The following is a 16536-nucleotide window of genomic DNA, read 5'->3' as shown; positions in this document are numbered from 1 at the left end:
TTTTCAAATGGTTCACTTGATTTAAGGTCGAACATAACATGTACCTCATTGAACATTTTAGTTGATTTAGGATAATCCTAAGTAATTTATTTCTAACTTTTCTCTCCATCCTATCTTAAGGTCAAAATTGGTGACCGAGAAATCAAATCTTATTAAAACCTTCCTTCTTCTCTTTTTTCCTCTTTCTCTCTTCTTAGCTCTATATATATAACACGGTACAATCCTAAAATACTATATTATTTATCACGGGTCCATGATCTCTCTTGATCATCACGAGATCAGGGGTGGTGTAGCCCGAAGAAAGAGCAAGCCACATGGGTTCATGAGTCATTTTTTTTCTTTTTTTACTTTTTTTTAATCCTTGGTGACGAGTCTATGATTTCATGCACCCGCGCGGGCGTAGGCAATTTTTTCTTACCCCAAAATAATGAAAAATTATTAACCCCTATTTACGCAAAGAACAATCACAGAAACTACGCATTTAAAATCACAAGGGATGGTTGATGTCGGCTGCTGCATGCAGCTGGAATTCATCTCCAGTATGAATCACACGTTTAAAGAGCAACACAATTACTGATACTATATTAGAAAACAGAAATACATCAAGCTTCTGTTGGTTCTGTTTGGTTGCAGAGAAGACGGAGGAAAATGAAAGAAAAACCCGACAACTACTTTCTCCCATAATCCCAAATCAATATAATTAGAGGATCATGATTTCACTGACTTTGTCTTATGGGCAACCAAACAGGGGACAAAGCAGAGGACAAAATTTCCATGGAAGGATATTAAAGCTTCAAGACGGCAAACCAATGACCAAGCTGATTAAAACAAATAAAAGAAAATTAAATTAAAGAAGAAGCCGATGCAGTTGTTCTTGATCTAGTTTCTCTTCTTCAGGGTTTTTTCCTCGTGGAGGAAATCGAGCAAAACAGAGCTCTTGCACCTGGGGCACCGGGGATCCACCTCCGACAACATCACGTACATGAGGCACCGTGGGCATCCCACCAGCACCATCGCCGACGTCTCCTCGGGACTGCTCGAGAACCCGCCGGAAGCGTCGTCGGCGTCGATCTCCGACGACAAGCACGAGCTCGGAAGCGTCATCTCCGACGACGTAGAAGAAGAAGCCGACGATAAGTTCGGAGACTGCTCTCGCAGGTTAGGCCTCGGTGGCGGCGCCAGGTTCAACTTCAGCTCCAGCTTTGGTCCGTTGGCTTTACGACCCATAACTAATTGTGCAAACCTCCTGTGATGTATCAAACGAACACCAACCTGATTAAATATATATATCAAATTAAAAGAACAACAAAACTGTAATAATCAAAATTAAGTGAAGACATCATGAATGGAATTGTGGTGAGATGTACCTGAAGGTGAGGAACAGAGAAGTTGAAACAGGGGAACTGGAATTGTAACAGGGTGTGATGGTGGGCGGTTGTTTTGAAGAGTATTGAGGCGATTATGAGAATATATATGGATTGGGGAAGAGGGTTTCTTTAATTGAGAATTAATTAGTGATGGGAATGGGGGAAGAAAGTAAAGAGGGTGGAGAGAGAAGGGAGAAGAAGGGCTTGAATCATTGCCAGCATTGAATTAAATTGTGCAAAAAAAAAAATCCCAAGGTCTTTGCCGGTAAAACAGGGCTAGTAAATATTTGCAACTACAAAGAACAGGGGAGCCCTTCATTCATTGCTGGGATAGGTGGTTTGTATATGTGCACATAAATTTTAGGGAGACCCAAAAAATTAAAAACCCAACGGCTATTACAAGAGGAAATAACAATGTCGAAATTAAATAACAATTAAAACAAAGAGGGGCTCCTTTCCTCTCTCTCTCTCTCTCTCTCTCTCTCTCTCTCTCTCACACACACACACACACACATATTTTTTATTATAAATATATATATATATATATATATATATATATTGGTTCCAACTGTAAATTAAAATATTATTTTTGGATATTTATTTATTGATTGCTGCCGATCCACCGGAGATGTTTATTTTTATGAATACTTACACTCTAATTATTTAATTTCACCGTTCTTTCTCTTTTTTAAACTTTTTTTTTTTAAATAAATTAAATATTTTTTGAATAGTAATAAAGTACCTAACATCTAATTAGGTGGAGGTTAAATTTGCTCTTAATTGTTCGAAGTGAAGGCAAATGAAAGCCCTGACTTTTTTTCAATATACAGATTTGAAATTTTCAAGAGCGATTCAGTGCAATTTCTCATTTGTTCGGTGGATTTGGACACTCCCCTGTTTTAACCTTCAATAAATAGAGGGAGAGAGGAGCATAAATTATCATTTATTACATGGTGCATTACATAGACTTAAATGGGTAGTGGCTATTATTTTTGCATGTGAACCAAACCAAAGTATTCCCACTCTGCAAATACATTATACAGCTACCCCCACTATAGTTTATCATCATTCAACTATACAAATTTGATGGGGTCAACTTTAAACACCTACCTTTAACCTGCATTACAATAAGTACATGTAAACTTGATTGTCGAACCTTTTCTTTAGAAAAGTCGGAAACAAAAAATAAAACAAAACAAAAATATGCGCTGTCTTATTTTATTAGTCTTGAAACTGACCATTCGTACGACAAAAAGTACACAAGTAATTAAATTTTAGTTTAAATGATCGGTTATGAGCCTTTTTAGTTATGGAAACGGCTATCATTTTCTATTTAGAGTTGTTTTTATATGATTAAAAAGTCGGCATTCTACTATTATAAGATTCGTGTGTGTAAAAGATTCTGTTTAAAAAAGTGAAAGAAAATGGAATAAGAAGGAAACTCATTTTTTTATATTAAATAATATTTAAAATAAAAAATTTATTCTGATATGATTAAAGTTCAAGAAAAATCAATACGAATAACGTGCAAAATTAAAAATTTTAAAATATCTTTATTTTCTTTCTCACTTTTCATGATAATCGGGTAAGAAAATATGGACTCATTAGCATTTTCATTTCTTTTCCTTAGCATTTTTCAAATTTCAAAAGCGAGAGTTAAAAAAATTATATCATTTCAATAAAAATAAGGCTGCCTTTTGTAATTCTTTGAAAATTTTGTAAATGAAAAATAAAAATAATTATTCACAATTAATTGGGCTCTAATTATTAATTTTCTTTAAAAAGATGAGTGATTTATTATTGGAAAAGGTGTCCAAATTAAATAAAATTTAAAAATTAGAAAATGATTTAAAAAAACAAGACGACCCAATTTAATTATAATAAATATTAGTATGCATTTTGGTTGGAAGTTAAATAAATGTGGTATAATAGAGAAACTCATTGAAGGCAAAAAAGTAAGAAGCAAAAAATTTAAAGTGGGCGAGGGGGCACCGAATCAAAAAGAAAAATTAAAAAATGAGAAGAGTTAAGCGCTCCAAAAATAGGGTGGTGGTTTTATATCGTTGTTTGACCATAAAATATATTAATGATGAAATATTATGAGTGCTTATTTTTAGGGCTACTCATTTCAACCACCTTATTAAAGCTCGAGGAAATATCTTTCCTAGCTCCCGTGTGATATAAGCACAACACATCAGCCACACCTGCTGAATTAAAAGCATGGAGATGACCATAAGCACATTCATTCACGTGTCAAGTAAACGTGTTAAGTTTGGACGAGTCATAAACTGGTCGTGGTTAAACGAGTTCAGTTCGAGTTGATCCGCTTATTAATAGATAATTACTATGTAAATTCAAACTCGCCGTTTAAAAAATATAATTTATTTATTTTAAAATTTTTATATAAAATGATATATTTTTTTGTCAAAAGAAAATAAAAAACACTTTTATTTTTTTTAAAAAAATCACTCAGTAGGTGGCCCGACCCGAATCGAACCTCCTACCCCATTTAATAAACGAGTCAGATCCAAGTTTACCCGTTTATAAATGGGTCAGCTCTTATTAAACTCAAACCCGATTTAAACGGACAGATCACAGGTCACCCACCGAGTTCCAACCCATTTTACCACCCCTATATATATGTTTTCCTAGTAATTTTTTATTTCTAAACAGGACATTAAGGGGAAAAAAAAAATTTAAGGTAAAAATTAAATTCTTAATATTTTTTCTCGATGTGAAATACTATGAATAATAATAATAATGTATTATAATCTAACTAAATTTAAGGAAAATTAAAGTTCATGACGTGTATAAGCAAATTTTTATTTAGTAATTTGACATATCTATATAATTTTTTTCTTTTCTACTTTTTTTTTTATAATCAGAAATAAAAGATGAATTTTTTTTTTTATTTCTTTAATTTTTTTTTCATTCTTAAATTGAATTAAATACTCTCCAGAGGGTGCACCCAAGCAAAGGAAAAGAGGGAAAATAATTGAATACATAATTAATGATAAACTAGTTATGATAAAGATGTGAGAGTTGGTTAATGGTTATTATGAAGGCCACCCAAGCTCATAAGCCCGTGAACTCATCTACTTGTAATTTATTTTCCTTCTAGTTTTGATAGATACGGTTCACTTATAACATTTATGGACCCAATTTCTCTCCCCTCTCCATATGAATAAATCTTTTACCGTTTAAAAGTAAATTATAGTTGTTGATGTTAAGGCCATTTGGGCGCATTAATTGAATTCTAGACACGTACGAGTGACTTGTTTTGCATCCTTTTTATTTTTATTTTCAATTTTTGTTATTATATAGTTTTTTTTTAATAATCGAGGGACTCCGGTCACCATCACGCCACTTTTGATACATCAAATCCAAGGAGGTGAAAGTCGAACCCATTTACACACCCCTGGTAATTCAATGCGAAATCGAACTCATGACCTTGAAGTCACCAAAGTCACAACTCGCCTTACTACTTAGCCAATCTAATAAATAAATTGATGATAAAAGTACATCTTTCTTTACTAAGTTAGAATTTATTTCTTCTTACTTTGTTCATTTTCTACCCTACTTTTATAATGGAAAAATAAAAAATAAAATTTTATCATGTGAATTTAGATAAAAATATTTATAGACTTTCAAAAAATTTTAAAAATTAGGTTAATAAATATTTCTTTTTATCATTTTTCAACCTTTATGTACAATAAAATTATCTTTGTTGTGTTTAACATTGTGATGTTATAATTAAGTAAAATAATTATAATCAATTCATATTTATATCATAATATCTTTTAATTTGTACTCTATGGCATTTTCATTTTTCTAATTTTTTTTTGAAAAATAATAATATTTTATTCAAATCACAAAGCCACGACCTGTAGACCAGGTATTATTCTTATTTGATTAATCAAAAACAAAATTGAACGCACCTTCAATTATGCTTTAATTTATTTCAATTTTGAGAATATTAACAAAGCAAGTTTAATTGCTTCATTTTAATTTTAAATTTCTGTTTTCCTTTTTATAATTTTGGACATTGAGACCAAGCAAACTAGTTAATGCTCGGTCTGACCCTTTGAAATAATTAATTTTCAGTTTCAAAAGCAGAGAAAAAAAAATAATAATGATTGCCATATTTTTATTAATTCATAATATAAAAAGATTAATAGCTTATGAAAAAAAATGTTGTGAGAGAGTAAATGTATGTACTGATATTAGAAATAATGATAATGTAAAATTTTTTATTAACTTGTAACACGAACAAATAAGAAATGATTAATATTTTACTGTGGCAATGTTTATTTATGGCTTATTTTAATTGGACGGAATAATACAAATTTTTATATGGATGACTTATTCTAAATTACTATTTTTTTTATTCCGTACAATTCCTATAAATAGATAATTCACAAGTCAAATGTGATCTAATCTTATGCGCTATTTAAGGTAATTCACTCTCATTTCTTTTGTAGCTTTAATTAAATTCTAGATTCATTTTATTTTAGGGTAACGACACTTCTTTCCGTACACATACAGATTGTTTATTGCTATTATTTTTGTTTTGTTTGTATTTTTGTGCCGTGGAAAAAATTGAAAACGACAAAAAACTTCTTTTTGTTTACTCTCGAATTCACTTTTGTTAATTAATTCATTTTCTTCCTTATTTTTCTAGTAAAAATTGTAAAATATTATCATATGAATTTAAAATAAATTATTTGTTAAAATAATTATTACTCATTTTTATTTTTAGTACAATATTTTTAATTAGTTTGTATTTTAAATTTTCGTTATTATTATTTGAGCATGTGACAAAATTGTACATTTATTCAATTATGTTTTAATTTATTTCAAATTTTAAAATATTAACAAAACATGTTACTACATTTTAATTTTAACTTTTCGTCTCTAATTTTTTTTTTTTTTTCATTTTTATGAGAGCAAATGTTTTTGACCTCTCTTAAGGTTTAACAATAACATATTGTTCCCTAAAATTTTAAAAATTTCACAGATTGTTAATGTTTGGTTTGGCCCTTTAATATAGTTAATTTTACCAATTAAGAAAGTAGAAATATTAAGGAGCATATATAAATACTCTCTATGAAATTGTAGTATGGGTGGTGAAATATGAAAACCTATCCACTGAAAAGAGTATCATAATGGAAGCTTGTGCATTATTTTTATGTTTGTAATTAATCATTTCAATATGTATCAACTTAAAAGCTCATGAATATGTTATTGATATCATATTTTTGTTTAGATCAGATTTGTTAATATATAACTTCTTTTACCATTTCTCTTACTATTTTATCTTCTTAGTTAGAACTAAAGAGTGTCGTTGAAAATGTTAATCTAGCTTTACTGGGTTCTTAAGGTACTTCAATTATATTTTTCTCTCGAATTATGGACCCACGCTCTCTTTCCTCCCATCTTTCTTGATTTATGCACACATGCACAATATTGAAAGAGAAATAGAAATTAAAAGTGCAAAAGAGTAAATTTATGATATTTTGAAGTATGTTAACAATCCATATATAGTCTAAGAAATACATCAAAGTTACAATATATTGAACAACCAAAAAAAAAAAAATACAAATAACAAAAATACAAGAAAGAGAGTCAACCTTTAGTCTTAAAGCTTATTTTTTTATATTACTTCGCGAATAATCAGATTTAAGGGACTATTGACCCAAGGATGGCACATGGTAGCTACAGTGACAACCGCGTGGTATCTTAGACTATTTTCCTCTCTCTCTCTCTCTCTCTCTCTCTCTCTCTCTCTCTCTCACACACACACACACACACACACACTTTCTCTCTCATTGTGTTTAGGTTGCCTAATACTATACCACCTAGCCTAGACTTCCTTGACTCGCAGACCCATATGGCCCCTAACCCATGACCCCCATCCCCACGCCCATATAAATCACCAATTAATGCAAAACAAAACCAAAATTCCAACACTATTCAAGGCATGCCAACAAACACAAGAAACTTGCTAAACCTAACCTCAACAAAAAACCCAACCCAATATGGTCAAAACCCCAAGCTTAAGTTAATTATAGCCTTAGGAAACCCAAGATGAAAAACAAACATAGGAATAATCCCTACCATTGCCCTTGCCCTTATCCCTTGCAAGAAACCCCAAGAAAAAGGAAATCACCGACCCCCTCCCCCCCCCCCCCCCCCAAAAAAGTCGAAATAGCCCAAATACAACACTATCATTCCATCCAACTCCTTTCATTCACCTATTAAAGCCAAAACCAATGAAGCCAATTATCCCATAACTCTGCACTAATAGTCATTAGATAGGTCATCCCTTGCTTATAATGATGGGAAGGAGACAGCAATAGAGGAACATATGCTAAAAGAGAGAAAGAGTATGAAGGGTTAACCTATTGTAGGCCCAGTCACCTCAAAACAACACTAACAATAACAAAAAAGAGACTATAGACACCCTATTAAGGCTCCCACGCTCATTCCCTACAAGAAAGAGAAGAGTGGGCACATTGTCTATACCACACACAACACAACAAAAGAGAAAGGAAGAGAAAATAAAGTTGAACACACACACACAAATAGAAGCATACCGTAAGAAAGAGCAAGTGAGAAGCTAATCCAAGTAGTGCACTCAAGGAAGGATGGTGTAGCTGCAACATCATAGCCAAATAGGCCACAATAGATAAAGATTTGTAGCCACATTTTATTGTTTCAAGTACTAGGTAAGCTTACATCAATTGCATGTTCATGACTTAGGGTAGTAACATTAATCTTAGAAAATCTCTAGCTTTATATTCATATCCCAAGTTGGTTAGGGATTAAAGCGCCAGATTAAAAGGTTAATAGAAGGCGTAACCCGGTTCTTGGTCTTCAAGAATATTTTAATTGACTACTGAGAGATACATTCCAAATATGAAGAAATTTAAGACCTAGTTTTTTTTTCCTAAAAATGTTGAGTATAATATTCAACACAAACTATGAGATCTTAAGCACACTAGTATAATGAAAGAGTGTCTGAAACAATTCTCTACTTTAATGTTGGATATCTAGAACATGTTAACGAAATACAATATGTTATGTTTCCTTAAGAGATTGAAGCCTAGGGCAAAGGTAGAACTCCATGAACAAAGGGTTCAAGACTAGTTTATTGCATAGATGTCACAAACTGCTTGACTAGGTATACTGGACAGAGTTCCACCATGTCCATAGAGAGAGGCATAATGGGTACAAATAATGAAAAGTCTTTCAAGAGGAGCAAAGCCAAAAATAACTAGGCAACAATGCATTTAACTTCTAATGAAGCTTCCTCGTCTTGGTTATTTAACACATCTAGTGGTAAGGGTAAGTTGGTATGCTTTTTTTTTATCTCGAGGCCCTCACAAAGTTGTTGATTACCGCCACAAATCATTGCTCAATACCTTACAAGCTTCCATCACAGAAGGGGCACAAAAATAGTATAAGGATGAGGAGGAAACCTCAAGGATAGATGAAATGTGATTACTCAATGTTGGAGAGGCAAAAGAATTAACCAACAATTATTCATGTGAAAGGATTAATGTTTGTGGATCTTGGATCAACGGGGATAGACAATTATGTTTTTCTCTCGAATTATGGACCCACACTCTCTTTCCTCCCATCTTTCTTAATTTATGCACACATGCACAATATTGAAAGAGGAATAGAAATCAAAAGTGCAAAAGACTAAATTAATGATATTTTGAAGTTTGTTAACAATCCATGTATAGTCTAAGAAAAACATCAAAGTTAGAATACATTGAAAACCCGAAAAAGAAAATACAAATAACAAAAATACAAGAACGAGATTCAACCTCTAGTCTTAAAGTTTATTCTAATATTACTTTTAGAATAGTTAGATTTAAAGGAATATGTGCCTAAGAATGACACATGGTAGCTGTAGTGACATCCATGTGGTATCTTAGGCCATTTTTTCACACTCTCTCTCTCTCTCTCTCTCTCTCTCATGGTAGCTGTAGTGATAGCCACGTGGTATCTTAGGCCATTTTTACTCTCTCTCTCTCTCTCTCTCTCTCCCTCCCTCCCTCCCTGCCTCCCTCTTTCAATGTGTATAAGTTGCCTAATCCTAGGCCACCTAGCTTAGACTTCCTTGACTCACAGGCCTCATATGGCCCCTAACCCATGACCCCAATCCCCAGCCCAAATAAATCACCAATTAATGCAAAGCAAAACCAAAATTCCAACACAATTCAAGGCATGCCAATAAACACATGTAACTCGCTAAACCTAACCACAACAGAAAACCCAACCCAAAATGGTCAAAACCCCAAGCTTAAGTTAATTATATCCTTGGGAAACCCAAGACCAAAAAATGAACACATGAATAATCCCTACGAATGCCCTTGCTCTTATCCCTTGCAAGAAACCCCAAGAAAAATGAAATCACCACCCCCTATGCCAAAATAACCCAAAGATAACACTATCATTCCATCCAGCTTCTCTTAATCAGCTATCAAAGCCAAAACCCATGAAGCCAATTATCCCATAACTCTACACTAATAGTCATTAGATAGGCCATCCCTACCCATTACTTATAATGATGGGGAGGAGAGAGCAATAGAGGAACATATGCTAAGAGAGAGAAATAGTGTGAAGACTTAACCTATTGCAGGCCAACTCACCTCAAAACTACACTAAAAATAACAAAAGGGAGACTCTGGACACCCTATTGAGGCTCCCACACTTATTCCCTATAAGAAAAAGAAAGAGTGAACACATTGTATATACCACACAAAACATAATAAAAGAGAGAGGAAGAGAAAATATATTTGAATACACACAAATAAAAGCATAGCTTAAGAAAGAGTAAGTGAGAAGCTAATCCAAGTTGCGCATTCAAGGAAGGATAGTGTAGTTGCAACATCGTAGCCAAACAAGCCACAATAGGTAAAGATTTCTAGCCACATTTTATTGTTTCAAGCACTAGGTAAGCTTACATCAATTGCATGTTCATGACTTAGGATAGTAACCCTAATCTTAGAAAATCTTTAGCCTTTAAATTCATATTCCAAGTTTGTTAGGGATTAAAGCACTAGATCAAGAGGTTAATAGAAAGCATAACCCGGTTCTTGGTATTCAAGAATAGTTTAATTGACTATTAAGAGATACATTCCATGTGTGATGAGATTTAAAACCCAATTTTTTTTTTTTTCTAAAAAATTTGTCTATAATGTTAAACAGAAACTATGAGACCTCAAGCACACTAGTATAATGAAGAAGTGTTTGAAACAATTCTCTACTTTAATGTTGGATATCTAGAACATGTTTAAGAAAGACAATATGTTCTATTTCCTTGAGAGCTTGAAGCCTAGGGTAAAGGTAGAACTCCTTGAACAAAGATTTCAAGACTAGCCTATTGCATAGATGTCACAAAGTGCTTGACTGAGTATAATGGAAATAATTCCACTGTTTCCACAAAGAGTGGCATATTGGGTAAAGAAATCCATTTTCCTTAAGTATCTCCAAGGCGTATTTCCTTTGTGATAAAGAGATGCCAGTTTTTTAGCAAGCCACTTTATCCCCAAAAATTATTTCAAAGTATTAAGGTCTTTGAGTTTGAAACATTCTCCCAAGTATTTCTGGGCAATTTTTTAATTAATGAAGTTTAGCACTAAAAAATTTAAAAAATCACACATGCCTTTTGGGTATGAGAAAATTATGAAACAAAGTTGCGCTGCAGAGTTACTTTGTTAGGTGACTAAAGTGTCATGTGAAATATTTGTTCACTTTTTCATGTGGTTAGACATTGTTTATGAGTTGGTTAAGATTTTGTTTAAATTATACTTGTAGTGGGACTTCTTCTCATTATATTTACATTATGAGTTCTTCGCATTGCACCATGTTGTATTGTCATAATCATCATTCGGTAGTTTCATACACTCCCAGTGACTTATTTTCTATGATGGGGAGATATTGCAATCTAGGGGCATTTTTTATTATTCATTAAACCCTCACGAAGCTCAGTTTATATGTACAGTGTTAACCATGGATGCAGAGTAGGAATATCGATTGCAAAAGGCAAACAACTTTACAAAGCAGTTATGGTTGTTAAATGTTGTGATCCCTAAATGCAAAGCACATTGTATTCGACATTGTTGTAATATGTGGCTCATATATCAAGTGGAATGCATGTGTAATGAAAAAACATGGTAGAAAAAAATAGTTGTGGTTTGTAGCAAGTTTGCAACAATAAACCATCGACGGTTTTCCTCAAACCATCGACGGTTTTGTAAGGATGACAAGAAACAGTCGACGATTCTAGTGTTGTTGCTTCGACTATTTCCTCTCGGTATTAAAATGTCAAAAGTATCTCTACAAGCCCTTTAACTCAGTTACTCAGCATTTGTTTCCAAATTTTGAATTGTGACGTTGGATAGGTTGGGTTTTGGTGGGAAAGCCTTTGGGAAACTTATATATACATGGTTTATGTTGTAGTGGGACTTCTTCTCATTACATTTTTAGATTTTTTTTATGAGCTGGTTAAGAAAATATTTAGCCTTTAAATTCATATTCCAACATTGTTAGGGATTACAGCAGATTAAAAGGTTAATAGAAAGCATAACTCGGTTCTTGGTATTCAATAATAGTTTAATTGACTATTAAGAGATACATTCCAAGTATGATGAGATTTAAAACCCAATTTTGTTTAAAAATTTTTTGTGTATAATGTTAAATAGAAACTATGAGATCTTAAGCACACTAGTATAATGAAGAAGTGTTTGAAACAATTCTCTACTTTAATGTTGGATATCTAGAACATGTTTAAAAAAGACAATATGTTTTGTGTAGAGACCTAAGAAAATGAAATAATAAAAATAATTGAAAAAGAATGGATTTTTGGCCGAGGAAAGAGAAAATCAGTGACGGTTTTCTAAAGAGGAATAAAACTAGTGACGGTTTAGAATTATCGGGGGTCAGTAACTGGGTAAACGGTAAAATAGGACTAATTAAAGAGAAAACTGGTGACAATTTTCTGGAGGCAAGAGAAAACCGGCGATGGTTTTCTCACAGAGGGGATATTAAGGAAAGTCTTGAGAGCAGTTTTTAAAAAGAAATCAATTTTTATCTTTTCCTCTTTGAAATCCTATGGTTTCTCCCTCCTTTTTCTTTGATTCTCGCTCTGCTAAGTCCCGTTTCAATGATCAGGAACCACCATGGGATTCTTGGGAAGATTTTCTGCAACCTACACGAAGCAAATTTTTAGTTTCAGGTTTCGAGGCACCATCCCAAAATCAGGGTAAGTAGGGTATTTTAAGTCTCATTCTTAATATGGAATATATATAGGGCCTAAGGAATGATAAAATGGCATTTGTTAATTTAAGTGTAATCCCAAGAGGGGGGGTGAATTGGGTATTTTAAAATATTTTGGTATTTCAATCCTCAATTGAAAACCCAAACATACAAGTACAAATTTGGATACACACTGATTTCAGTATTATACAACTCACTTGATTTAATCCATGGATATCTCAATTCAGTATTGCCCAATTATTCTCACGTAATTAGATATTCATATATATCAATATTTAACACATGCACTGCAGATATAATATGAATATAAGTGCAAAAATACAAAGAGAGATAGGGAGATAGAGTGTAGATACCGAATTTTTAATGAGGTTCAGCTAAACCAGGCCTACGTTCTCGCCTTGGGCAAAACCCCCCAAGGATTGCATAAATCCTCTCCTTTAACTGGGACGAAACTTCTCGTTACAAACCCGCTGCTTACAAGAAGCACAGTTTCCTCCTACTGCACTGCTTACAAGAGGCACAACTTCCTCCTACTCCGCTGCTTACACGAGGCACAACTTCCTCCTTCCCGGTTCATAACCCGAACCGTCAATACAATAGATAGATGAAATTCCTAAACACTCAGATGCATCTAAACAAGCTAATGAGTACAATAAAAATTCCTAACACATATGCATATGATAAAACTTGAAGCTCAGTATGTATGTAATGATAAGATCGTTATATGAATGACATGCTTCAAAAATTTACCTTTTAAATCAATATCTCCCAGAAATGATTTTATAAATAAATGCTTTGGAGAAGCGTACGATTCAATTCCAGAATACTTTATGCAATATTAGAAAATAAGATCCTTTCAAAAATAATCTTTAATAATGCACAGATCTATGTTCTTGCTATCAATAATTTTTCAAGTTGAATCTTTGAATAAATATACGATGTTAAATATTGCAAAGATTTAAATACTATGTTTCAAAAATAATATTCTTCAAGGATATGTATTTAGAGGCTCTTAGTATTTGCAATCAAATAATTCCAATCTCTCATAATGAATATTCAAGAATAAGTTTTTGAGATGAAAAAATCTTTGAGTATTATGCAGATCTAAGTTCTTGCTATCAAATACCTCGTACAATTAAATCTTTGAATAAAAATGTGACTTTGAATATTTCAAAGATTTAAATAATATTTTTCAAACACTTTTTGCAACAAAAAGATAGATCTCTTTGAATAAAAATACAACTTTGAATGTCACAATGATTCAAACTTTAGAAAGCTTTTCCCAAAAGATTTTTCAAATAAATAACTATGGGAAAATAAGTTTCTTACTCCCAAAGTGATTTTTCAATAAATGAATAATGGAGAAGATGATCGATTAATAAAAAAATTGAAAGCTCAATAAACTATTTTTCCAAATCTCAAGATCAAACCTAGATTTAGCAAAGGTTGCACATGTATTTGCTCATATCTTAAATATGCGAATGCCCAAGTAAAAGTGTGTTCTTTGCAGTGTAGGCAATGATAGTATTCAAAACTTCTTAAGAGATGTGCAAGAATGTTCAAAACTCCTCAATCATAAAAGTGAGGCACTAGGATTTAAAGGTTGATTTTATAAGTATTATTGGCCCTACGTTAAGTCTTGACCATTGGATCAACTTAATTAATTAAATGACTCACGTGTTCTCTCGCTAAAAACCAAATTTTTAAAGTTTCTGCAAATTCAAACTTCTGAGCTATCGGGTTCAGACGACTGAGGTTCCTTAAAGCTCTGAAAGTCATAGTCTCGATACAGGGTCAGACGACTAAACTATGGGTTCAGTCTTCTTAAGTCTCAGATCAGACAACTAAACTGAAGGTTCAGATAGCTGAAGGTGTTCTACCTATTCTGTGTTTCAAAATTAATTCTTCAGATGACTGAACTAATTCTTCAGTCTTCTGAGGAAATTCTTCAGATACCTGAAGTAAAACTTTAGTTGTCTGAAGTTGCATTTTAGACTTTTGAGGGTAATCCTTAATCGTCTGGGCAGTCCAACTTCAGTTTTTTTTTTTTCAAAAACCATTTTTACTTTCTTACTTTGCGTCTTCATAAAACATTTTCTGGGGTTTTAAATAGAGTCTCTAAGTCAATGAATAACCCCTAAAAGATTTTTATGAGATGTATGAGTCGTAAGGTCAGTTTAGGGTATATTTTGAGTTTCAAATTAAATCATATGAAATATGTAAATACATTCAGTTCTAAATAACCATTCACATGACGATCTTGAACTTAACGGTTGCATCTTCATTCTTCTACTCTTTTAGTTCTATGGATTGTGCCATATTGTACATGCTTTAATTCTCGTGGCTTCCATAACTTCCTCACCTTCCATGCATGCTAAGTAATGTTCCTGCTCACATTCTTAATGCACAGATCAAATACCAAGTCATTTGTCATTAATAAAACAGGATTGGACTCATAGAGTTAGCAATCTCCCCCTTTTTTATGATGACAAATACACGAGCAAAAAATATAAAATGGGTTATGCCTAACAAGGCTCCCCCTCAAATAATGCACAATCAAATATTCAGTAATATGAAATATGTTCATTCACAATTGAAAATAGGCAATAGTTTTGCACATATAACTCATGTACTTATGTACTTTTGCCAACTATTTTTGCTATGACCTTATATTCTTCTCTCCCTTTTGACATCAACCAAAAGGTATATAACAAAAATGTTCTGACATAATTATATCTCATTTTTTTTTAAAATATCCAATTTTTATATTTCAAAATTGTACTCTGAAATATGTCTCCTTGTGTTATGCAATTTACTTTTTCCTCTTGCTAATGCAAAATTGTGTTGTTGAATTAAATTTCAATGTGAACATACACATTGTGTCAAATTACATAGACATGGATAAGCAAAACAGTCATTAAAGTTCAAAGGTTTATGTGAGGATCAACATGTGTCATGTATCCATAAAAAATTTAACATGCAATCACCATGCTTTGAGTTTAAATTCAAATGTGAACAAATGAACCAAATTTGAAAATTCTAACCAATGATGAATATTAATTGATGTTGCTCCCCCTGAATTATGTAATTTGATATAATTCTAGGCAACTATATTTATTTTAGCTCAAAAAAGCTCTCCCTTGTTTTATTATTTAAGGTCATACAGATTGTTGATTATGCAACTAAAAAAAACATCTCTCCCCCTTTTTATCTCAAAAAAAATTTCTCTTTCCCTTTAGTTCTCATAAAAAATTTACTCTAGTATATATCTCTCACCTTTTGGATCTTCAAAACAAATTGTGCTCAAGATTTTTTCTTTAAGTACATTCCGAAAAGAATTATAACTAGAAAGACTAACCACATAGATCGTAATTATATCAATGCATTTCAAAACAAGATCATATTATTAACTCAAGGAATTTGTGGCAAAGCAATATATTTTTCATTTAGAGTATTCAATAGGATCATCATAATTAAGTGCATGCCACAAAAAGTTCACTGCACATCTAAGCAAAAGAAATATTGGTAAGCATAATAAGATAGGAAAAAATTTCCAAATGCTCCCCCTATGAATTTGAATACTTGCGTAGATGAAATGAAATGCTTATACTTATCAAGGATTAATTTCACTACTAGTTCAAAGCCACATAAGCAATCATTGTAAAATATTTTAGACCAACTTTAGCGATACTATGATGCACATGAGTTCTTTATGCTCTTTCTCTAGGAATGAAGTTTAGCTCCCCTAAATATTTTCAAGCATGCAACTAGTTTAGTTTAGTATAGTTTAAAAAAAAAATCATATGGTTAACATGTTGCATCAAATATGCACAAAAGAATTTACACATACCATTGAAATCAGATATAAATACAACAT

General features: G+C 32.4%; 1 protein-coding gene across 2 annotated transcripts; it reads right to left on the bottom strand.

The window, feature by feature from the left end:
- Positions 1–553: 553 nt before the first annotated feature.
- LOC131148653 (protein GL2-INTERACTING REPRESSOR 1-like) lies at positions 554–1615 on the bottom strand. 2 transcript variants are annotated; one of them, XM_058098514.1, is made up of 2 exons: positions 1368–1615; positions 554–1272 (listed from the first exon to the last, which is right to left on the bottom strand). In XM_058098514.1, the coding sequence occupies exon 2, from the start codon at positions 1225–1227 to the stop codon at positions 880–882; it is 348 nt and encodes a 115-aa protein (XP_057954497.1). In that variant the 5' UTR covers positions 1228–1272; positions 1368–1615; the 3' UTR covers positions 554–879. The 2 variants fall into 2 exon arrangements, with proteins under 2 accessions (XP_057954497.1, XP_057954496.1); XM_058098513.1 differs by having other exon boundaries at positions 554–1246.
- Positions 1616–16536: the final 14921 nt, after the last annotated feature.

The sequence above is a fragment of the Malania oleifera genome, chromosome 2 (genome assembly GCF_029873635.1).
Source record: "Malania oleifera isolate guangnan ecotype guangnan chromosome 2, ASM2987363v1, whole genome shotgun sequence".
NCBI lineage: Eukaryota > Viridiplantae > Streptophyta > Magnoliopsida > Santalales > Ximeniaceae > Malania > Malania oleifera.
This window is presented reverse-complemented; position numbering and strand designations above follow the sequence as displayed.

Coding starts and splice junctions, on each gene's coding strand:
- LOC131148653 (XM_058098514.1), bottom strand. CDS start 1,227: ATGGGTCGTAAAGCCAACGGACCAAAGCTGGAGCTGAAGTTGAACCTG.